The 25,823-nt window shown below is 34.1% G+C and overlaps 2 protein-coding genes across 2 annotated transcripts; both read right to left on the bottom strand.

The window, feature by feature from the left end:
* Window positions 1-813: 813 nt before the first annotated feature.
* TRIADDRAFT_58621 (uncharacterized protein) lies at window positions 814-8,204 on the bottom strand (the record flags this gene model as incomplete). The annotated part of the gene is made up of 26 exons (XM_002114569.1): window positions 814-904; window positions 1,014-1,084; window positions 1,195-1,282; window positions 1,390-1,511; window positions 1,782-1,815; window positions 1,904-2,014; window positions 2,333-2,375; window positions 2,585-2,666; window positions 2,774-2,836; window positions 2,916-3,046; window positions 3,136-3,230; window positions 3,311-3,405; window positions 3,674-3,761; window positions 3,846-3,888; window positions 3,983-4,040; window positions 4,156-4,448; window positions 4,519-4,586; window positions 4,714-4,799; window positions 4,937-5,005; window positions 5,326-5,418; window positions 5,508-5,600; window positions 5,883-5,959; window positions 6,100-6,229; window positions 6,375-6,467; window positions 6,780-6,821; window positions 8,037-8,204. The coding sequence occupies 26 exons, from the start codon at window positions 8,202-8,204 to the stop codon at window positions 814-816; spliced, it is 2,427 nt and encodes an 808-aa protein (XP_002114605.1).
* A 1,455-nt stretch (window positions 8,205-9,659) lies between these two features.
* TRIADDRAFT_58620 (uncharacterized protein) lies at window positions 9,660-22,067 on the bottom strand (the record flags this gene model as incomplete). The annotated part of the gene is made up of 33 exons (XM_002114568.1): window positions 9,660-9,892; window positions 10,131-10,206; window positions 10,329-10,397; window positions 10,487-10,715; window positions 11,370-11,466; window positions 11,624-11,679; window positions 11,760-11,821; window positions 11,900-11,988; window positions 12,094-12,166; window positions 12,394-12,498; window positions 12,652-12,737; window positions 13,371-13,442; window positions 13,529-13,621; window positions 13,789-13,995; window positions 14,105-14,215; window positions 14,293-14,393; window positions 14,634-14,731; window positions 15,029-15,126; window positions 15,268-15,369; window positions 15,541-15,696; window positions 15,977-16,105; window positions 16,494-16,619; window positions 16,704-16,838; window positions 16,934-17,059; window positions 17,584-17,712; window positions 17,788-17,844; window positions 17,965-18,036; window positions 18,187-18,253; window positions 18,361-18,434; window positions 19,260-19,430; window positions 19,751-19,881; window positions 20,777-20,837; window positions 21,923-22,067. 33 exons carry the CDS (start codon window positions 22,065-22,067, stop codon window positions 9,660-9,662), a joined length of 3,636 nt encoding a protein of 1,211 aa, XP_002114604.1.
* Window positions 22,068-25,823: the final 3,756 nt, after the last annotated feature.

Raw genomic sequence — 25,823 nt, 5'->3', positions numbered from 1 at the left:
GTAATTATCCATGTTAACTGGAGAAGCTATGAAGATCACTGCTTGTGCGTGATTTTACTATGATCTCAGTAATCGAATTCTTTCGCGTTCTCTCAAATATATTATGTAGCCTTGAAAGCCTGAAATTACAGCTAGTACCACATAGTTGTTCAAGTACCGTATTTATCATGGCGAGAACTTGATGGAAAACTTTGGAATAGCTATCAATATTAATTCGCAATTTTGGCACAAAGGGTTTGAGGGTGTTTGCATGACACTTATCTGCTTACGTTATTATGCTTCAGTTTCTACCCAACCACTGTAACTAATTTATGCCATAAATTTCATATCATAGAGTAACAACTTGACTGATAAAACATCACTTTGTTGTATTTATAGAAAATTAACTCAATTCAATGATGTCTGATCTGCTAAAATAACCATTATAATAGTATTATTACACTATGTTCAATGAACTAATGAAAAACAGTTAATAATAGCCTCCTTTATTATCGAATAGAACCACAAGATTGAAATGTTATTTTGATTTATACAAGTGCTCGCTTGATTGACAAGTCACCTACAACATTTTGTCTCCTTTGCCGTAGATACCCTCAGGATTCTATACTTTATCATAGTTATATGAAACTATTTATCAAATATTCGTTAGGCTATTAGCACATAAAATTACGTAAAATAGTTCATATTATTTATTTTATAGCGGCTACAGGTAAATGATATTTTCTTATGAAGTTGCCTAATTCGAATTGCTTGTACACAGTATTTTCGTTGATGATTGCAAGATAAGATTACCACTAGAAATTAGCGATATAGTTATTTCCTTTTCTTATAGGCTTTCATCTCTGCTTGCTGATTTGAGAGTAGATGTTCAATTTCCTTCACTTTACGCTTTCTCTCGGTATCTCTGTGTTTAGAGGCATCAATTTGGAATCACAAGGGTCAGACAACCAATATCTCAATATATAATTTAGTAATTCATATACAAATCAACGACAGTTACAAATTTACTGTACCTCATTCGCCGATCTTCGCGCTGTTTCATAGCCACATAACGACTGTCTCTTCTTAGTTCTCGTGTAAGTCTCTACAGTCCGTGAAAGTAACAGACGTCAAATATTATAATTATTAGATGATTTTCATATCTACAGATTCTCCGATCAAATTATGCATATATTTGAAAATCTTGGATAAAACCTTTTGATCTCGCTTATTTTGGCGTCTGTCTTTCATTTTTTCTAAGTGTTTCTTGTTTCCGTAGCTTCGCTCAGAATTTGTTTGCGTACTATTACAAAACATAAATACCCAAGAAGAAATGCAATTAAACAACAGTTAAATCTTAAACCTTTAGGAATACAGTTTAAGTGAGCAATATGACACTCTGCTTCTTACCGATCTTCAAACCTTGGTTCGAGTAGTTTTAGCGGCTGAGGTTTACGCTTTTGTAATATAAGATAATTTCTTGGTTCTGATATACTGCTACTAATTTTCATTTGTATCGATTCATAATTAGCCTACAATCATGCAATAACACAACGACAATGTGAAAACATTACGTTTCCGCGTGGCGTTTTGTATCAATTCTACAATATACAAGTACGTCTATGGTAGCTACTATCCATAAATTGATTATAAAATATCTAAGGGTATATTAGCTGCAGGCGTCGCATTGAATCGGAAAAAATCTTTTATTTATAAATCTACTTGTAATCTTGTATCATTTAACCTATAAATCAACCTTACGAGAATCATAAAAATGGAAGCTAAAAATGTACTTTTAATACCTTAATTTCTGCTGGATAACCTTCAATATCGATGCTACGTCAAAATACACATTAATATAGTCAACAAATGAATCTTCGTTGACGTTCACTGCTATTTAATATACATATGAAAGTATATTTACCAATTCAGAATTTCAGAAGTACGATGATAAATTTCCGGAAATGCCACCGCATTAGCATATAGTTTCGCGAATTGATCGAGCAAATCAATGGCTAAAGCCAATAGAGACAGCCTATAGTGTAGTACATTTTGAGGTCATTGTTAAAAGTTAATTTGCAGTTAGAGACCACAGTAGATTGTAAGCTAAAATAGGCGTGCATTAACCTTAATGTATCCATGGATATATCTGAAAAAGTCGTTGAATTCAACCAATGCAATTGTATAGGCTGGATCTTAGCACTAAATGAATTAAAAGTGAGTTCATAAAACATTAATGCCTCATTTAGTATTACAGAAGATCTTACAAACTGAGCCATAGATCACAGATGTTCGATTTACGTGCCATATAAATATAATAATAACATGTACTGTAGCTAAGTGATTTTATTACCTTTCCAAATTTTCGATATGAAGTAGATTTTCATATTTTCGATCTAGAATTATTTAAAAATATAAAATTTCAGATATGTTTATGACACGATATCATAACAAATTTAACAAATCTTGGCTAGAGATCGCTTAGATCCACAAACATTAAGTCAATTGTATCGACATTATTTGAATTAGTGAAACTAGCAAAAGCAAAATCAAGGTTGCAACGGCAGAGTGAAAGAGCAACGCAGTTTATAATGCAGCAAATTACCTTTGAATGTTGAGAAAGCAGAGATAATATCCGTCAAAAATATTACAACTTCGGGTACGAATCGTTTGGATTTAGAAACGTACTGTAAAGTAGTAAGTAATTATTAAATCAGTAATAAACGGACTGTTGGTAATTTTCACTAGCTTTCAGCATACATAAGGCAAAAATACCAATTCGTACAGAACTTACGTCTAGTATGTTGTTACAAATGAATAGTCCTTTCGTTATATCTGTAAGACTTTCTACATTGGACTAATAGTGAGAGGATATAAAGTGAAAAAACAATGATAATGTGAAGTACAAACGAGTTATCTAGTAATTTCTTTCGTACCTCAATTAAAAGTTTCCCCATATAAAGCATGGTTGGTGTCGAAATGCAGTGATGATAGTCGGTAGTGGGAAAAATAATTGCCATGACTCGGAAAAAAATTAGCTGATGAATTCCTGGAAATGCAGCTTTACCTAAAACGGAGAAAAATACTTGTTATTGTAAACTAGAATTACTTAAATTAGAGTAAATCTTTGAAAACAGATCATAAAGCGTGAATCACCTTTTTTTTTAGTTTCGTTGACGTACTTATTTAAAAATAGCAAGCAACAATTTGCTGTATACTGTGGAGATACTTGAGCTAAACTAAAAATATGCCTGCAACAAAATGATATACCAAATTGTCACTATCAAGTAAATACAGCTGTTGATAAAGCATTGATCGGATCTTGGCTTACTTAATTAGTCCGTCTAGTACATTTGAATTTAACATTTGTTCGGTGAATTCTTGAGTTATGTTCTCTAAATGATGTAGTAAACAATCTAAGAGGACCTGCAATGGCACATGCAAACTTTTAGAATTCAACGTGCTAATTTAGTAAGTAGAGCAGTTACGACATATCAAAGCAGTATAATAGCCAGATCCGATGACAATTATACGAGCATGTTGATCGCATATTGCAGTATATCTGCAGAAATAAAACTGATATTGTCCAAATCGTTTGCTTTTTGTAGATTTGATAGCACAAATTAATCTATCAAATGACATGATCTGATATTGAAAGGTTGAAAGGCAAAAATTGTGTATCTATTTATATTACCTCCAATTTACCCCTGTTTTTACTATCTAATGAGATGTGATAATGGGTTCGAAGTCTGTCAATAATGGTAAGCTGATCTTGTAAGGATCTATGAATCAGAAACGAGATCTTAGAAATTTCAATGAAAAAAGTATATTAATAAAATTATTTCATGATAACCAATTAGACAAACCTTTTTGTGACTAAAGATTTAAATTCGTTGTACGATGCTGGTGCTATTACCATCAATGTAAAGATATTATGTAAGCAAACATTATACCTTTCTCAAATTCGGTAGGCAATATAAATAACGTATAAATGAAAACATACCTTTGAATTGATATGGTAACTCTTCTGCAGCAGCTTTCATTTCAAGGCTAACTGTATTCTAAGTGTTGATTTAATTTATATAATACTCCATCAAATTAAGCAGCCGATGGAGTAATACTCCATTAAACAACCTTTAACTATCAGGAAATCTATAAAGTGCATATACTACATACTTTTTCTTCTTGTTTATTCATTTCCTCTGCAGAATCTTCATTTTCAGATTCTTGTGGACTATTTACATCCTCGTCAGAATTTAAATCCTCTAGACTGTCACTATCTTCCTCTGAAATTTCTTCTTCTTCCTCTAAATCTTCTTCTTCTTCCTCTGAACCTTCTTCTTCCGCGGATTCTGCTTCATCGCTGTTTTGATCATTGTCGTCGTCTGATACGTCTTCCTGATCACTTAATTCGTTATCATCAACTGTTGTCGCTTTCGATCGAGGCAGTAATTCCTCTTCGGTGTATCCTAATCAATGATATTGTCGTTGATGATATCAATTCTACCAAATATGTCGACAATTACAAGGTAGATTTACCTTCTGGGATGACCGCTTTACCATCCATGTAACGTAATGCAATTCGTTTATCTCGTATTTCTTCAATACTACATTAAGTTTAATAATTAAAGTGACAATTTATTTTCTGACATGAGTTTATTAAATATTAATTCCTATATACTGGTAATTTTTAAAGTATTTGAGTGTATTTTTAAAAAAAAGTATTAAAACTACTTTGTTTCCATCGCATCAGCAGATAAATGTTTGGGCCGTTTTTCAGAAGTATCGGGTAAGCCCTTCATTCGTCTCAGTCTATCTGCCTGTAACAAACAGTACGAAATTCAGTATAGAATATAACATTGATATAGTAGTTAACTGAAAGATATCAATGCTATCTATTTTCCAAAATTCGGTACGGTAATGCGTTCGAAGAGAAAGTAGGCTTTTTCCTAATTACCTCTAATTGCTCCAATTTTTCTTTTTCTTCCTTGATTAATTCCTCTTCAGATTTTAATCTACTTGTAGCCTAATTATACAGTATAATAGTTGATTGGGACGATCTTTTAAAATATTGAAGAGCATAAAGCATAAACTATTGAGAACGGCGGAATAAGAATGTATATGCCGTGGATTAGCATGTAATACCCCTTAAAGAAATTTTTGGTTAGTTTATTAGTTATTTAGTAATTAAATTTTTAGTCCAATAAGTACTTAATAGTTATATTTACATTCTAAATATAGGGGTATAAAAATTTTAAATTAAACATATACCTAACAAATGGCTTTATAAAATAATTTTAAGAGAATGGCAGCTCAGTGCAATAAATATATTCATAGATATATTACCTTTGCTTTTAAATCGAAAGCGAGCTCCCTGACCGATTTATCATAGGAATCCACCTTATTTTCTTGACGGGTAGTATTTGCGGCGTTAATGGACTGAATAAAAAAAAGAAATGAACAAGAAAATAAAATATTAATGAATAAACTTCTCAGGATTAATCACATTAATCTTATGTATTTCTTACCGATTGAATTAATACAGGCATCATTTCTTTCCATTCCTCATCAATATTAAGCATCATATTTTCAGTTCTCTCCTTCTCACGTTTTCTTTCGTACTATACAGTAAATAATGACGTTTAGAAGTTTGGTTGTAACCGATGAATACTATTGACTGTGAGGTTATATAAATTTGATGTATGATCATTACTTTTCTCTGTTTTGATTTAGCAATAATTTCATCCATAATTTCTTTCTTCGATTTTGGCTAACATTAAAATAACTTTTAATACAAATAAAGAACAGACTCTAACATGCTTAAATGTTAGGGTAGACGAAGCTATTATGAAGAATAAAATTAACTCATTCTTTCAGATAGTGAACGTTTCAAATAATTTTACTTGATTAGTGCTTTCACTTTGGCTTTCCGATTTTTTCTTTAGGAATCCGCCAAAATATAAATCGCTATCATCTTGAGCTAAATAATTTAAAAAGGGTATCAAATCTAGTAATCATTTCATCTACATTATTGACTATTGATTATGCTACTTGAGATTTACGATTTGCAATTAGATGATTTACAGTATTAAATTATTCATGCTATCATAAGGCTAATACCATTATCGTTGTCTTCGTCTGAGCTAAATTTTTCATCTTCTTGAAAGTTTTCAACTTCAGCTAATGACTGTCCAAGATGAGTTAATTGATAATCTTCTAATTGGTAAGCTTCTGCTTTCTCATGATGTTTCTAATAAGATGATCAAACATATTTAATCAATTATGTTCATCCTGTATAATCAGAATGATTATTTTATTATTCTACCGCAGGTAAAATACTTATAATCTAATCGAATAGATACTATGATTTATTATGGTATTTATTGTTGATTTACCTTTTTCTCTACAGCAAATCTTTGTATCATTTTATCTTCAGCTGATAATGATTGATCGTATTCACCCAGTCTATGATCGACAATTTTATTACGCTATTGAAAAGAATGAATTATGGTTAATTTATGTTTGGCTCATGATAGATCAACAATATATTGAACCTATAGGATAATAATCGATTATGATAATGTAAAACTGTTCATACTATAGCGATAGACACTTGCTTTATATGATTACTCTACCTTGGTACATCATCCATTTTACAGTTATCAGTATTAACTAATGATATTGTACTGTTACTACTTTGTCTCTATATTCGCTATTACGATCTCGTACTGTACGTTAGGATATAGTTTTGATGTTATTGATACTTTTATTTTCAATCTATTCCTATCAATTGGGCTTACCTTGGTTCGTTGTTCAATCATAGTATTGAGTCTGTCTTTACGCTAGATTGAATCAGTAAAATGATCCATATTAAAATAGGATGTTTATAAATAATCATCCAATCATCTAGACTGTGTCTTTGTAGTGTACTCGCACAGCCATCATTCAATCATGTTAATGGTTGCATCGATAGCCATACTATAGAATATGATCGAGGTATAAGACTAAATCTTCCTATGGTTAAATTATGCTGAAGGATGGCAACTTAGACGTGGAATTTCGTGATTGTTATAGCTCATAATCCAATTTAAATCCTACATTAGGTAATTGTATAGCTCCTACATGAGATGATCATAGAGTACGTGGACAATATCACGTAAACGACTTGGTAATATGGTCCCCAGTGGTTTTATCCATTGGTACGTCAGCATAGAACATATGAAATAACCTCTTAGCAACTTTAATTGGTTAGTAGTAAGATAATGCGTAATATATATAAATATCATCGTAGTACTAGTTGATTATTTGTAAAATGATGACAACTGGTAGCTAACGAATAGTAACAATGAGATCAATCTCCATTTTGAAGGATAGTCTAACGTACGACCTAAATGGCATGATAGTTGATGGTAGAATGGATTGAATATCTTCATATCGTTTGTTGTACTACTTCGAATGATCATCAGTTTTACAGTAGTTACAGTAAAGAATAATGTTACATAGCTGTATCTATAGCTACAAGGTAAAAGAGTTGATGGTAGATGATGAGATTAAAGAGCCCCACGTTAGGTGATCGCCTTACTTCTACGCCCACAGAATTGTAAAGCGTGTGGATAATGTCGCCTATACACCTGCGGAGTTTCGTAATATTATCCAGATTGTTGCATCTATTGGCAGAGTAGAAGGTAGAATATGGCAGATAGCCGTTGCACCTTTGAAATTATCGGATACTCGAGTAATGTATCAATCTATTTCTATCACAACATGCGGTTATACAACCCTTCGTAATATCACAACGGTAAGGACAACAGGTAGTCCAATGGTGAGAGCTACCTTCATTTCAATGACGGCATTCATCGGTAAACAACATGATTAGTGATACTAGAGCAATTTACATGGATCAACTGCCTTCCTATTCTATCCTCTCCAATGGTTGTAAGTTACAGAATAAACGATGACATTAAACTCGATTAAGACCGAAGCATAATAACAAGAATCTTACAAGACAATCGATTGCCTATATACGACAATGTTAGGCAGAAGAATTGTATACGTACCTTTAAAGCCAGTTTGGAGTTAGTATAACCAGCAAATCGGCCATTTTTAGTCTTAGTACCAAGGATATGACGTTTATTTTTAGTTTTTTTAACCTCGAAAGGACGATCGATGGGACAATCCTTTAATTGGCGTGAAAATCGCTTTCTATCGGCAGTCTTTTTCTTCATGTTTGCTTTAATGCTTGTGTTACCTGAGTCTTGCTTGCAATGGAGATCCACCTACAAGGTTGCTACATGCACTGAATTAGATGGTATTAAAGCCTAGATAGTATTGAATAAGTCCTTCGAGTGCTCTCTTAACGAGTAGAATTGAAGAATCCAAGCTGCAGCTCTGCAAGAAGGGAAGAAGGAGATGGAGAAGATCGTAGCCTAAGCAACATGCTACTTACCAGCGTCATTGGCAATAGCCAATTCAACTCCTATAGTAATAGCTGTATTAAATGGTAGTGTTAGGAACTATGATCATGCTTGCCAGGCTATTATTGCTGTAATCCGATCCAATGACTAGCAACAGCTAATATGAAAGGACTAACGTTATGACATGTTTCAGACATTATACTCTGATTGTGTCAAATGATACCAGGTGAATTTTGCAAAGTATTCTCGGCTACTATATTGTACTAGGGATTACTCAAATATAATTTTCCACCGTCTACTTCTCTCTTATTCTATAATCCCCGGAGATTATAGTAAGAGAGAGAGAGGGAAAGTAGACGGTGGAAGAGGGTAATATTTTGACTTCAGTAGTTCATGACTATACCATCCACTAGCTCATATTCAAGCTTGCAGTATCAAGATTTTGATAAATTATATTGGAATATGGCTCAAGTTGAGAATTTTGACCTGGCAACACTAAATTAATTTCTTAAACGATTAGTTAAGTAGTAAAATCTGCACAAGCTCTATCCAATAGAAATTAATCAATATTTAGCATTCTTCGACCTCTCTAATATCAGATTATCTTTAATTAGTATTGCAACTAAATGGTATGCAAAGCAGTCAGAAATGGTACACGATACACTGTGATCCTATCTGCATAGGAAGCACTATATTTGCGATAGTTATGAGGGATTCGTGCAACTTTTACATTTACTGATTCAGAGCATCTATAATATTACGACTTAGCCAGTTACCTTCTCTCTAGAAAGTCAAAATGTATTTTAGTTAGTGTTTTGTGTTATGATCTGTTCCCTCATATTTAAAATAGCAACTTTGAATGAAGTTATTAGGTCAATTTTAAATTTGCACCTCCTTGGCAATAATGAACTCTGTTTCGCAGCTCGCACTTGCTACGGGACTGCTCTTCATACGAATTTACGAGTAGGTATACCTGATATAGTCGTGGTATACAAAGATAGCAATAAAGTAGGAGGGGGTACATTGTAATGAATTCAATTAATGTTAAGATGTGTTGTTTCAATTAGATAGAAAGAGGTGAACAGATCTGATGCTGCGTCGTATTGTGGATATGATAGCGAACTTTGCCTTTTACCTAACGACTAATTTTCATTTCTTCCCACAAAGCATTTTATGTACACATACCAATCAATTATTTTATTTACAGTTAACAAAATACTTTAAATTATCTAATACGTATATAAAAAATAGAATTATTATGATGTATTAATTTAAATAATCATCGAGGAAATCCGCTGGATTTCCTCTACCATTTGCTGCACTCTGTAAAATAGCCAATTCTTGCAATTTTTTACATTGCTTTAAACGTGCTTTACTTTTATCGGCAGCTTGATATAAAAATTCCGATTCACCGTAATTGATTCGATGATTAAAATTGGTGAAATAGGGGATAGGTAAACCTTCTATGCTATCATCAATTTCTAATTTATAATATTGACCTACGAGTAAAAATGATATGTATTGAGTCAACTTCTAAAATGTTATCCTTACGAACATATGAGTATATCATTAAGGGATAAAATTAAATTAATTTGAAGTCTACCGTTGCAAATAGTGTATGTTAATTGATACACATACATAGAAAGATAATATACGTACATCAATCATAAGTAAGCAAGTCAATAAGGTAATAGGTTAATATATACTACAAAGAATGATGCGGTTAAACTCATTTACCATATTGTTGACCATTTACGGTAAAAAATCCGAATAAATCGGGTAGGCATAATCCACAACCAATGATAAGTTGTTTCTAATTAAGAAAATAGTCAATTACTTAGTTTATAGTCAATAACAGCCATTAAGGTAACAGTGAATCAGTAAACTGGCAATTCATAATATTTTCTAAATGTTTCCACTGCATAATTAGCATACTTCTGTGATATCAAATTCCTCGCCATCTGGCATGGTTAGCTTCCGATCAGATGATAATTTACAATAAAACTAAATATATGAGAAAGAAAGAATTAATTTGGTATTAATCAATAGCGGCTAATCAAGTAAATTATGATGAACGATAAACAATTATACACCTTATTGATATTATTTGTCCACCAAAAGCCGTACTTTTCAACGTCGATCGATATACTTTGAAGGCTAACTTCATAGTAAATCATAAAATCGGGAACATAAATTGTACGTCCCTCTAGGGCATTAAAGGAATCGGAATTGGATATTGAAATCTTTTTTTTTCTTTTCGATGACTTTTTGTTAAATGATGGTGTCGAGCCAATAGCTACATATTGACTTGGCATTTTGTATCTATTTGTAATTATCCAAAATTTAAATAACCAAAGGTTTAATTATTTATAAATAAATGTCGTTATAGCATCGATTCTATCCCTTGACTGGCGCAGTATATGTTACTCCTATACTAGGGACTACCAATGAGAAAGAGAGGACGGGAAGCCATTTTCAGTACAAAATAATATGGAGGCTGATCATTTTCCGGTCATCCTACTGTACGGTATCAATGAAACCGTATACCATACTGCACAAAACCAACTTAGCAGCATGTTTGCAGCTAGTTTGGATACGAATAGTAGACAGTATAGTGTACCGCTGCAGATATACGATACAGTTGAAATGATTAGTACAATAATTAATCACCCTCCACATTATAAGTATAGTGAACGACCGTTTCCTGTCCCTCGCTTTCTCTTTAGTAGTCCCTACCTATACTATAGTCGAGTAGGGATAGTTATGACTGAATGGACTACATTTGATAAAGAAGCACGTATAACGAGTAGTGGTTTATAGCTAACAACACATGATTGAGGCATCGCTTTAATTAAATAATTTATCTCAGATCTTAGCTAAAGTGTTAACATGGATTAAATTATAAATACGTTTAGTGATAGTTATATCAATATACTTTTCATTAAGTACATTAATCATGCAGTACTTTAGATTTACCTAAAGGGATGCATTTCATTTCCAGTAAAATTAAATATGCACTGTTGTTCTGTTGATAATGATGCGCCAGGATACCAATTATGACTCAGATCAATATCTAATTTAAGGATATACAATCGGGCAATTGAAACTGACCATGCTTTTTAATTATCCTTGAAAAAGATTTTTAAAATCTGCTCTGTACGCTCTGAACTGGTTATATAATAGTTCATATAAAATTCTATGGTAACAGTTCCATTAGCTAATAATCTTACTAGAAAAAGCAATCCCTAAATTATTTCCATTGTGCCAGTAGGATATATCACCAGAACTGTGGTAAAGTATACAATAATTTACGTTAGTGGAAGGAAATCGTTGAAGAATTAGTTTAATGATTTGGGCATAACTAACCTGCTAAGTAAGCAGCTAATGATATCACCTTCTTTCCATTCACGTCCATATCGCATATGGTCCTAAAGTAATTATTTACAGGCTTTACTAAATCTTATAACTGGATCAATAATGGCTTAACGCATAGTTAACTAACTTACTTGAAGAGGTACATTTTTCATATTATGCCATTTCTTGCATCGACTGCCGTCAAAAGCATATGAATACTCGTCGTCACCAACACCATACCCTAGTAGCGGAAACAAAATAATTATTTTGAAACGGCAATGTAAATGAAATACGAGTTGATTTTAGGTAAGCGCTTTAGTACTGGATTCAAATATTTAATTTGTACCTTTCTCTGGCAACATACAGCATTCCTTTCTTGCCCAGCCAATTTGAATTATTCCGGGTGTTTTGAGAATTACCTATGCGAAAAATATCATGTGAGTCAAATACTTCAGTGATAAATAATTATCTGAATTGTCATGAACAGTGAAATAAAATATAATATACCTAGTCCGCTATTTTAAGTTAGTCGATTATAGCGACATTACGATAAATATTTGAACTCGTAATTCAAAGTTATTCAACTATATCAGAAGATTAATGATAATTGTAATTGACGTTACAAACTATACTTTTCTGTTAGTACCTCGTAATACCATCCATCTGGAATTTGCTTGGAATGATCATATATTCCTTTACAAACATAAACATCTGCAAGTACGCTTTCAAATGTCCAACTTTCATTGCATGCCTATAGTTGAACACGGTCAGTATACCATTCAATATCATGATTATTTGGGCGTACGTGTATATTGGATGCAGTATAAGATCATAAATATACGAATCGTAATTTAATACAATTAGCATAAAAGTACATTATTTGGCAAGAAAAAAATATACTGACCTCCAAATGATCAGGACTAATGATTAATGATGGTGTCCTACTCGATGCAGATAGGGCTGGATAATTACAGAGTCTAACACGTTTTCCTTGATCATTAAGGTATTGCAAAAAAATAAAATCCATACTTAATTCAATTTTATACTGCAGTATATGATTGATCATCATTAGGCACTTTGCTTATACCTTTTGAGGTGGATTCAATCACCATGTTGGATATAGTGTATTCAACGTAAAGCTAGCAAATCAGAATGATAACCATCTGCGTTATTACCAAGCTAGTGATATGGTGAATAATTTATTTTCATCTAGTAATGTTGAGATATTATCTAATTATATGATCTTAAACATTAAAGGTGTCATACTCCGACTGATTCCTTGATGGAGTCATGGCAACTCAGTATAGCGGTCCACAAGGAGTACAATATTCCAGCAGCTTGGTAATTTTTATAAAGCTCTGGAAATGATTTACAAAGTAATATTATATAAACAAATTCATATTTTAGTATTGTAGTGAGTGACTATGAAAGTAGTTTTTATTATTTGACTGGTAAAATTAAAACTATAATTCAAATCAGTAGGGCAAGAATAGTTTAAAATTGAAAAGTGTAATCACTAAAATATATGCTACAGTAATGCGACAGTAAGAAAAGAGTTTGTGTTTTAATAATATTTCGAAATTTCTACGTTGATGTGATTAGGTAAAACATGATCACACTTACCTGGCAATGGATATGCAATTAAACGGGCAAAGCAGTAAGTGGTAAGATTTGTGAGAGTAGCATAAGTGTCCTCTATTACAGTGATATTTGAAGATTTATATGTTAGCCCTTGGGAAGTGGTATAAATGCCTGAGCCTTGTAGCATTAGCTCTAATTACCGTAGGATAGATACTCTCCCACTCGAGGCGTTGGTGGGTTATCAACATTCGATTGAGCAATGTATGCGTCCAAAGAATTCGATATTTGGCTAGCTATAATTTATAACAGCATACAACAGATTAAAAGATAGTTATCAGATTCAACAGTAATTAGCCTATAGCGGGATAAATTTGATATTACTTCATACTTTATACTACCTAAAAGTTTTATGGCTTTATTGACAACCAATCAATTACTATCAGTCACTACAGATTGTTACCTTGAAGGCTAAAACTGTTATTGAAGGAAGTATCCAAATCAGATGATGTGCTACAAAATCGTTTAAGCGGTGAAGCCAGTTGCAACGTAGCTTTCGATTTACGAGGCGATCCACGAGTAGGTTTGCTGTTACTTAAGATGTCCTCTGCTTGCGAAAAAAATGCTACGCGACTAGTAGAGGAATCATTACCCCAATAATTGTCATCCCCTAGCAAAACATGTAAGAATTTAAGATGTTTATTCATAATAATATAATCTAATCCTGCTACTGAAAAAAGTTGTCGGCAAAAAATTTATCTATAATATCTTACATTTACCTTTATCTAGTTGTTTATCAAGTAATTGAATGCGATGTTTATTAATTCGAAGAATTAAAGAGGCCAACGCATCAACTATTCCACAATAACACATTTGATGACAACATTCATCTAGATATGTAGCATATATGAATAAATTGTTAGTTGCATTAATATAGTGATAGAAATCACTGGTTTTACGGTCTTACTATGTGCTGAAAGTGTCGCTAAAATCTTAATAGCACCGTCACAATGATAAATGACCATTGGGTACAAATGTAACGATTCCGCTTGAATATGACAGAAGTGCCTGATTGGTAGTAAATGCAAAAATTAACGTCAAACCAATAAAATCAAAAGATGAAAATTTGATTGAAATGCATGGACAAAAAATTAACCCAAGAATTCCTGAGTGACTATAAACTGTTAATTAAGTTTACTTCCATTTTAACAAAATTTGTGGTGATCGAAATGACTAGAGTAATTATAAATATATTCCAAGTCATAAATTGCTCCACGCACTACACTATTGGTTAAAACAAACACAAACCAGATTAATTCTGAAAGATAATCCAAGAATCCGTCATAGAGTATCATAAGCTGCCGATTATCTTTTTGTCGTGCTAGAATATGTAGCAATTCTAATTCCTTGTGTTAAGAGAAATTTGTCGATATTATGATACATTAGTAATGTTTGCTAACATTTTCATGTGGTAGATATTCATACAGCAAACATATTTTAAAATATTTGTAATTGATCAGATCAATAGAGTATAGGTAAACACATTAACTATTCGCATAAACCATCAAAAATATGTATTTGGCAAATATGTGAGATTATATTACTATTCTAGCGAACATGCTTGAAGAGTCCGAAATTAATGCCATGGCAGTAAAGCGCGTATTATAACATAATTTAGTGGCATAAAAATAATCCATACTTACAGTTACTTTGCTGACTGAATCTCTAGCAGGGTGACATAGTAGCAAACTAATAAGGGGTGTTAAAATTTCCCGTTGGATAATACGATTAACAAGGAGGCCTAAAAATAACTTGAAATGGTTACTTGAGCAGTAATATGCAATAAAAAAGCAATTATACAGCAAACATAATGTACCAATGCTAAAAGATACGTCGAGATCAACTTGTAATTGATCAGACTCTTGAGAAGCAAACTCATAACCTTCACAAGTTTCTTTGGCTCCAACATAAGCTACCATACTATCGTGATTGGACAGACTCCCTTGTAATAATCCCAATTTCGATAACGATGACCAACATTTTGCTGTAGTTAAAGGAAATAGGCGAACGTAACATAACTTGCATCAAATGCAGTAAATAAGCTTAACTCTAGACATAGTGTCATATAATTCTGCCACTTAAATGTGATACACTAAAGACTACACAATAATTGCAAACTAGAGATGAATGTAAAAGACAATACACTATACTATACCAGTAATGTCGTTGACGCTTACGCCTCTAGCGCATAAAACAACTATAGAATCATGATCAATTGCATCTACATATTCTTTGATTTCTTGCGATAATTTTAGGAGGCTAGGTTCAAAAGTATGTCTGGAGATTACCGACATCATGAATGGATCCAATTCTATAAAGTGAAACTAACAATGATAGTGGCATATATTTACTGGCAGAAAAATACGAAAAGTGAGGATGGAAGTCGCATAAAATGATATCTCAAAAGTATCTAAGTAGTTTTTACCCCATCCTCTCGTATATGATAGTCTGCCTGGCCTATTCTAATATAAGCCATTTCCTGTCTAGCGCTGACATGAATGGTTATCTGAATATCTAAAAATTAGGCCGCTATGAAGACATATACCAAATTGAATGATAACCATTAAAATTAATATGTAACAATTTTTTACCTAGCAACGATAGCATGACCAACGTTTTAGCAGCTAAAGAAGACGTTTGAGATTGTTCAGAATCTGATAGAGCCAGATTGACGAGACATTTTACGCCACCTTCTTTGACAATACCTAACCTACATTGATCTAATCATAAGTAAATAAACAATCAATTCGTTCCTTCTAGTGCAATTATTAGCGCTATGCAAATCTTAAATCCTATCACAATAAGGTAAAATATTTACTACTACAGGATTCCAGCATTTAACTACTGCGAAAGGTACAATACAACACTAAAACTAACTGTAATGTCTCGTTCAGCGTATACATATTTATTATGATTCGATCACGTAATCTATAATTGATGCTAGTAAATACTACTATTAGATTTCTATCTATATCGACGTAATATTTCCGCATTGCGTGTGACACAAGTATAACTCATATTAATTGCAAATTTAGACTATAAAATAAAATTTTTAGAGTATCTAAATATAGTTCTATTAGTAACAAAATGAATTTTAGTTGAGCGCACCATTCGACATGGATAAATTTAACAACATAGTGACAGCCCAGAGTCGAACACCGGAATCAGAATTATTCAATAAACGCAGAATTGGAACTATACCATTTTCTTTAAGTATTTTTGTATGAAAATTTTCTATAAATGATGTGAAATTAACGTAACATTTCAGTGTATTTATATTACAGTTGAAATACGAATAAAAATCAAGGATAGCCGCACCACAAGAACAGAAAAATCCGAGCGTCTCAGCAATTAAATGAATAATTGTTCTATCTTCGCGATTCATTAATGATTCCGTAAAACAGGTAATAAAGCCATCCATTGCATTTAAAATATAAGCCGATACTTCCTTACCTATCATTTAAAATTAGAAGTACAAGTTATATCCTATATTCTTGCTACATACTAATAATATAATAGTTAAAAAATCGGATAATTTATCTACAAACCAATCATAGCAAGATCATGGACAAGAGCCAGCGTCCAGTGCGCAACTTCATAGTCACTAGAGGCCAAGCATATTGGTAGTCTGTTTAGGAAGCCTTTACATTCCAAAATCTTCTTATAAAATTGATCTAGAAAGTTGCATTAATTATGATGGTAGTATAATCAGTTGGTAATAGTTACTAATTAGCCATAATATTAGATAGTACAACAATAAGTTGGCTACGAGTAGGCCATCATCCGATAAAGTAAATATGAGTTGTCCTGGTATATATCATAATAACACATGGGCTACAGTAGGATCTTAGGGAATGCTTTTGACCTTGACACTCATTTTAATGAAATTCTAGGCTTTCATTTCACAGCAATATTACGGTATTCTTAGATTAAGAATTTACAATAGTATTTAAGCATAGTTAATGGCAACTTAAAGCGATAAATATGTTGTTTTAAGAAGGTTAACGAACTAATAGTAGAGATAGCAAAGTTGACCGCATAATCAGCAGAATATCATACAGATGTAACAAAACAATTTCACATAATAGAAAACTTGTCCGAATAACATCATACGTAAAATTTTAAAGTTGATTAGCTATGAGATTAAAATAAGCATAAATCAGCATAAAAGAAGTGTACGATGTAATTTATAACATACCGTCCTTCATAACCAAGAAACTGCAAATTTTTAAAATGATTTTTTGAATACCAGAATCACTTTTTGACAATGCGTGACGACAAGATTTCATTAGCGTAGGAATACAAGAAATTTCCTTTCTATAAATATCTAAACAGCAAGTCGATAATTAATCGCTTACTAAGTGATGGTATTAAAAGTAAAAGTACAGTGTAACATACAAACCATTGCAAACAAATTCATGAATTAACGTGGCAGCCCAGTAGCGAGCTTCCTCATCATCTATAATTAAACAAGCATGTGAAGTCATCTGTTAAAACATTGTCAGTACGCACTACATTTAAGTATTGTTTGTCAAAGCGTATTACATCAAAATGCTTAATTATACTGAAATAAACTTACCTGCAGTAAAATACATAATAGCCGTATAGTAGACTTTGTGCTGGCCAATTTCCGTTAATGCTGATATGTTATCTGCATAGTCACAATATAATATTGAATATAGGCGAATATTATACATTTGATTCAAGTTTGGAATTTTGTACATCACATATCTGATTATTTTCTCTAACATGCAAAGATAATAGCATGATTGCGCAGTGCTATTACATATAAATGAATTACCTTTACTTTTCACATGAGAAAGTAGAGCCAACATATGTAAACATATTTTGACAGTTACCGGCCTTTCCTGTAGATTAATATTAGTATATGGAGATAAAGTTAATGTTGATATTAGAAATTGATATAATTGATGACATAAGTAAAAATATTTGCATGTTATAACGATAAACTTACCCGATTATTCATAATTACTTTACTTATAACAGAGATAGCGCCTAAGCCCACTGAGTCAAGCTTGACAACTTCTGCTACAATAATACAAATGTGTGTGTATATACATTAGTGAAATAAGTTTCTGCGTGAAGTACTAACACAATTAGAATACTTTATTTTAAAGTGTCCGTGTAATATAAGTTAATTACCTAATGTACGTAAGTGAATAGAAGATTTAAAATGCTATTATAAAGAATACATTAAAAAGGTTTAGATTATAACCGTACTGACCATTTTCAGTAATGGATAATTGATGTAACACGAAAAGAGATAATCGCCCAACTTCTTTTGTACACGGAGACGATATCAAAGCCAGTAGTGTACAAATAATATCCCTTTTGCATGAAAAAGCATTAGTAAATATATATGGTTAATATACATCATATTTCTATAATTTGTGAGCGTGTAAAACAGTATTAGGAAAGGATTAATATGCAGTCGTTCAAGGCACTATGATAGATAAATGTTAAAGTTGTTTGACATAGAAGATTATAGCATACCTATTAATGGAAAATTTATTACATTCTAAAAGAAAATAAGAGAGGAGAATAAAAATTAGGCGAGGGTGTATAGATATTGTACTTGTTGAAAACAGTGCGAGATTGATGAAATTAGATTAGTGTAGTTGAGGATATCATCGACATATGCTATTGCAGCTATTAAAATACTGTACTGTACGATGAACTATGTAACATTATTCAATTGAACTTTTGCTTTAGTAAATAAACATTTATTCAAGCGTTTGGTCAAAATTAAAACTTTGATTGTACATTCTTGATATAAACGATTACTGTAAAAAAAGATAAAGTTACTTCATTAATCGTGCATGGCACTCTATTCAGCATCGAGTTTAGACATACCGGGATCACAAATTAACTCTACCAAAGTGGAACATAGTATTTTTAGAATCCTCTCTTTTTGAATAATTAATTCTACGTCATCGTTTCTAACTTGGTATCCTTGCCATTTCATTAAACAACAGCAAATTGCTTGTAAACCATTGAGATCATACAAATATTTTTTATGAACCGCTAAATAAAAAGTGTAAAAAGAGGTTAAGAGAGAAGCACATCATCACGTGAATTATAGCCATGTAACTATTAACTATCATGATCATTTTTAATATTCGTATATACTGTAGTGAATGATAGGATAAGAATGGCGAAAATGAAACGACTCGTATTTGAGCGAATTGTAGTGTATCTTGCTTTAAAAAACATCACAACTATCGTTGGTATACGTTTCTTGGGTTAGGTGATGTGTTGTTAGTAACGATTACAGTTTATAGTGTAAAAAAATCATACAAGATATTCAAGTTATACAACATTTCGTAGTTTGATAGTAAATTTACCAGATTTGCTAATCAAATTTAAGGCCATAACCGCATGTAGAGCTTCTTTGATATCGTCACACGAAGTTTGATCGATAAAATACGATAGATATTGTCGTTGACTAGCAATGTCAATAACAACACTTTGTACACTATAATTGAGAAAGAGGTGAAGCATACGCATCATTAATCTGGCTATTGCACTATGGCTTTCATTTTGTTTTCAAGTCTAGCCTTAGGAACATACAATTGAATCAATAAAAATGATAATTTACTTATTACTACTATTTATTTTGCCTAAGGCAGTTGATAACAGAACTGGATTATTTCAAAGTTTAAGTCTGAATGATTTATTTAGTAGATGTCATCTTCTAAATCACTGGTCTTCTATTCTATTATTTATTAATGCATGGTACGGTAGGGGCATATGAACTATGGTTAAAGTATTTTTTTTGCAGATTATTCAATTTCTGTTTAGAGTTGTATGCATTCATTTTTAAACTATTCTTACTAGGAAATGCAATTAGCGTCTATTAACTCCCTTTCTTTACGCTGAGAAATTCTATTTTTAGACAACTCGTTGTAACAGCTCAAACATTTGATAATTGACCTGCTATTAAAATTGAACACTACAGCTTTTCGAATACAAGTTGTGAAATTCTTTCTTACTACTCAAGGGGAATGATGCATTTTTGGACGGTGATAACCTATCGGCTAAAATAACTTTGATGTGAACATGTTGCATATTGCAAATGCGTGATTTTGTAGATAGTACGTAATGCGTATGTAGATCAGCTTTCAATAAACTAATATCTATTTTTAAATATTACGCAGAATTTGAAACAAGATCAGATTGTGAGCGCAATTGTACTGGTAATTGAAATAATTCTTCTTTATACAATAGCTAGCTATTCATGGTTTTTAGTGCATGAATATTATCAATATATTTTGGAGTAATTTTGGCGAGACTACATTGGAATAGATAGAGTATATAAAATGTAGGAAAAGTTGATTTATTTTTATTTCAGAATAGATACGTTTAATTACCTCCGCCTTAGAAGATAATTATTTGATCCAAGGAGTACTTGCAAATCCTGTAGATTGATAGCTGCAATATGAAAATAGGTAGTTGTTATCATTATGATATTGTGTAAGGAAGCTTAAAATGATCATGACCAAGGTATAGAAATGTCAAGTGAACTCGTTTAGATTGCTACAAGAGTTGACATGTGGGAAAATTGGATCCACCGAATGATGTATCCTACCCATGAATTTAAATATACATTTTCATCATGGGGTTGCTATGGTTTAGTCAGTTATTCGTCAAACAAATCGCTTTCATTTTATTCTAATCTGCTACTCCTTTTAGTCATTAAGTTGGTGATGATACAATCATGATGTATGTGCCTCTCATTTAGTATTTACAACAGAATATCCATATACTGGATTATCGATACCGTGTACTGCTTTGACATGGCTTATTCGTCCCTGAGCTGGTAATATTGTTGTGGTGATATTAACCTACATTATCCATTATACGCGTATGCTACTATTTTATAGTACAGTACAGTAAAATAGCGATGTACCGTAGGTCAACTAATCTTGGTTTGCAATTGATAATGACGTCTTGTATCGATATGCATGAACTGAAGTTCATGTAGAAATATCCATTAGCAATATTCTGCTTATGAATATATATATATATATATATAGCAAGGTAAGGGTTTTTTAGGAGGGCTGTACTCGTGCTGAGAAACGAATGCAGTACATTGTATCTTCTGATATTGTTCCTACACCGGTTGAAATGTAGTATTTACGATGACTAAAAAAAGGGAGTACAGTGTTGATTCTGTCTATGAATCCTATACAATGATGTAGGCGAGAGTATTGCTACATTTATGAATTATAATTGGAGGTAAGCTTGACTCGTACGTTGCTTGAGTATGGTGGTTGTTTTCAGCACAAGTATTGAGGTCCTGTAGCTGATTGGTAGTAATAGGCAAAAACTGCACTCAAAGTACGGCTAATAACGCCTTTGTAGGTCTGTCATTGGCTCCAATTCTAACTAGATGGATATCTAGATACGATGGATGTTGAGGATAAGCTTAAGGATAACCATATCAGTAAGTAAATTTAGCCTAGCATAAAACTGTCAACCAGTCCAATACGATTGATTGCACTATGCTCAAGTACCTTCAAGTTGGCTGGCGCGGCGCTCTTCCACAGTTCTACTTCTATTTCTCCATGCCTCTACTATCTTGATCAACGTGACACCACTTACAATGATGGTTAGGCTACCGATGAGCCATCCGTGATGCTTTTTCAAGATCAATTCCATAGCTAATGGAAGGGATTTTGGTGAATTTCACTGAAGAATATTTGCAAAGGCTAAGTTGACGATCTCTTTTGCCACTGTCAATCTCTTCTGCGTTGTTATGACTGTAGTTTAGCTGGTGAATGACCATTTGCCAATAATAATATATTATTCTATACGATGGCTGTTGGCCTACAGTATACTTTGTATATAATGCGGTCTATATATAAGTTATAATGTGTGCAACCATTGCTATTTCGAGCTATTCCTTGTTAGTCCTTGTCGCAAAATCAATCCATAGTCAAGGAGACGGAGGCAATATTAGACTAGGTCCAAGTCGTCAAAGCGCGATGTACTTGTAGTGCCGTAGTCCGTATCAGTTCTGTCCTTTTGCTTGCTTGATTTGTACCGTATCTGTACTACTGTACTGAACAGTAGAGTAGGCTGTAGTCATGATGATACAAGCCATACTGTACATTATTATGTATGGACAGAGCGAGAATTCAGTAGCAGTTGGATAGCAACACTCAGTGTACTGCTGTGTCTGTAGTCCTCGACTGATACAGAAGCTGAGCGCATTTCTAGTCTACTCGGAGCTGTCCGAACTGCAACATGTCTGCTTGCAGAGGAAGATTGATTGTACAATCTAGTATAGCAGCACAGCTTCAATCACCTCGATCCCTTTACCGAAGTATACTTTCTACAATGTTGATTCTAAAAGCATGCAAGATTCAGTATACTGTAGTTCCAATCTTGTTCTTTGAATCTGCCTTCCATCTCGATGACTACCGTAATGAATGGATATGTTACCCTTCGATCATGCAGTCCAATTGGCTGTCATCATACTGAGTCATGTGTTTACCATGGTCGAGAATCGTCGGCCATGGTAGTCTATCCTCATGTGTTCCTATCGTGGATTTTTAGAGGAAATTGTTGAAAGTTCTTGGGATAGTCTTGCCGCTGTCGCCATCATCCCCGAGTTGCAGTAGAGTCGAATGAAAGAGAGAGCTTGCACTCGCTTTAGCTTCAACTGCACGACGAGTCACCACTGCTGTGGTCACCTTACTGTCGGATGAAGCTCATAGTAGCTACGTTCTATTTCGAGGACTACGGTAATGAATGGATATGTTACCCCTCGATCATGCAGTCCAATTGGCTGTCATCATACTGAGTCATGTGTTTACCATGGTCGAGAATCGTCGGCCATGGTAGTCTATCCTCATGTGTTCCTATCGTGGATTTTTAGAGGAAATTGTTGAAAGTTCTTGGGATAGTCTTGCCGCTGTCGCCATCATCCCCGAGTTGCAGTAGAGTCGAATGAAAGAGAGAGCTTGCACTTGCTTTAGCTTCAACTGCACGACGAGTCACCACTGCTGTGGTCACCTTACTGTCGGATGAAGCTGATAGTACTGTAGCTACGTTCTATTTCGAGGACTACGGTAATGAATGGATATGTTACTCTTCGATCATGCAGTCCAATTGGCTGTCATCATACTGAGTCATGTGTTTACCATGGTCGAGAATCGTCGGCCATGGTAGTCTATCCTCATGTGCTCATATCATGGAGTTGTAGAGGAAATTGTTGAAAGTTCTTTGGATAGTCTTGCCGCTGTCGCCATCATTCCCGAGTTGCAGTAGAGTCGAATGAAAGAGAGAGCTTGCACTCGCTTTAGCTTCAACTGCACGACGAGTCACCACTGCTGTGGTCACCATACTGTCGGATGAAGCTCATAGTAGCTACGTTCTATTTCAAGGACTAACGTAATGAATGGATATGTTACTCTTAGATCATGCAGTCCAATCGGCTGTCATCATACTGAGTCATGTGTTTACCATGGTTGAGAATCGTCGACCATGGTAAACTATCCTCATCTGATTATATCGTGGACTTTTAGAGGAAATTGTTGAAAGTTCTTGGGATAGTCTTGCCACTGTCGCCATCCTCCCCGAGTTGCAATAGAGTCGACTGCAAGAGTGAGCTTGCACTCGCTTTAGCTTCAACTGCACGACGAGTCACATCGTCGACGTCACCACTACTGTGGTAACCTAACTGTCGGATGAAGCTCATAGTAGCTACGTTGTATCTCGAGGACTACCGTAATGAATGGATAGGTGTACCCTTCGATCATGCAGTCCAATCGGCTGTCATCGTACTGAGTCATGTGTTTACCATGGTCGAGAATCGTCGACCATGGTAGTTTATCCTCATCTGATTATATCGTGGACTTTTAGAGGAAATTGTTGAAAGTCCTTGGGATAGTCTTGCCGCTGTCGCCATCATCCCCGAGTTGCAGTAGAGTCGACTGCAAGAGTGAGCTTGCACGACGAGTGACATCGTCAACGTCAGCGCTACTGTGGTGACCTTACTGTCGGATGAAGCTCATAGTAGCTACGTTGTATCTCGAGGACTACCGTAATGAATGGATAGGTTACCCTTCGATCATTGCAGTCCAATCAGCTGTCATCATACTGCGTCATGTGTTTACCATGGTCGAGAATCGTCGACCATCGCAGTCTATCCACATGTGCTTATATCGTGGACTTGTAGGGAAATTGTCACAAGTCCTTGGGATAGTCTTGCCGCTCGCTCGCCATCATGCCCGAGTTGCAGTCGAGTCGAATGAAAGAAAGAGCTTGCACTCGCTTTAGCTTCAACTACACGACGAGTCACCTCGTTGACGTCACCACTGCTGTGCTAACCCTATTACTGTCTGATGAAGCTAATCGTGCACAGGCATTAGACTGACCCTTGGTGAAACGGTTGTAGTCACTATTGCACCCATGTCATCACCCTTGGTGTCAACTGTGTCGTGCGAGCGTGTGACGACTGTCAGAGTGTACAGTGTACAGTACAGCAGACCCTACGGTCTGTAGTACAGTAGGTTGTAGTCCAGTAAAAATGGTCCAAGGCAGTGTTTTGCCACCAGTTAATTTACTGTCTGATGAAGGTCGTAGGCAAGAGCAATTAGACTGCGATGCTTGCCGCTGTGATAATCCTACCGTAGTTTGCCATTCTACTCAGTGGTATGACATAGTGGAACACCGTGGACAATATCTGACGTTGATTTCTACCTAGGCATGACCAACTTTGAAGTCAAAAAGGCAAAACGAATTGGCTGGCTGATCGACTTTGGACGAGTCTTGTAGAGTTGAGATTATCGTTAGTGAGGAAGTTTACAGCGCAGGATTGTAGCATCCCATCTTAGTGGAGAATGCTTTAGCTGTAGTAAAATTGTAAAATTGATTTTCAACTGGGCGCCGATTATATAGTCAATCACTTGCAAGTCAACTTGATCTTCTTCTTCTCCATTTTAGCTTGACATTGATATAGTCAATCACTTGCAAGTCAACTTGATCTTCTTCTTCTCCATTTTAACTTGACATCGAGCAGCCAGTAAGCGACTACAAGCAATCCATCGCTGGATCGTATGCTGAATACAGTGGATAGTAATGATAGTGTAGTCCGTCAAGGTAGATCGACATCCTTGTCGATGGTGTAGCCCTTTCAATCTTCCTTGATACTATCAATGATGTATTAACAGCGTTGGACTTTGTTTTTAGCTTGCTACTGCATTCATTAACTCAACACTTTTACACAGCACAACAAGGATCCTTAACTCAACTGCATCATTACCAAGTCATCCACTGACAGGCTGTGGATAGTCTACCACGATCAATAGCCATATCTTTTTCAATTCATTCTACTCCTGCAAATTAGACAGATTAACAGACCATTTATTCGTCCTTTCTTTGCTGGTGATTCTTTACTATATAGAATAC

This window comes from Trichoplax adhaerens, genomic scaffold (assembly GCF_000150275.1).
Source record: "Trichoplax adhaerens TRIADscaffold_8 genomic scaffold, whole genome shotgun sequence".
NCBI classification, from domain to species: Eukaryota; Metazoa; Placozoa; class Uniplacotomia; order Trichoplacea; family Trichoplacidae; genus Trichoplax; species Trichoplax adhaerens.
Note: the sequence above shows the minus strand (reverse complement) of the source record. Positions and strands in the feature narration are given on the sequence as shown.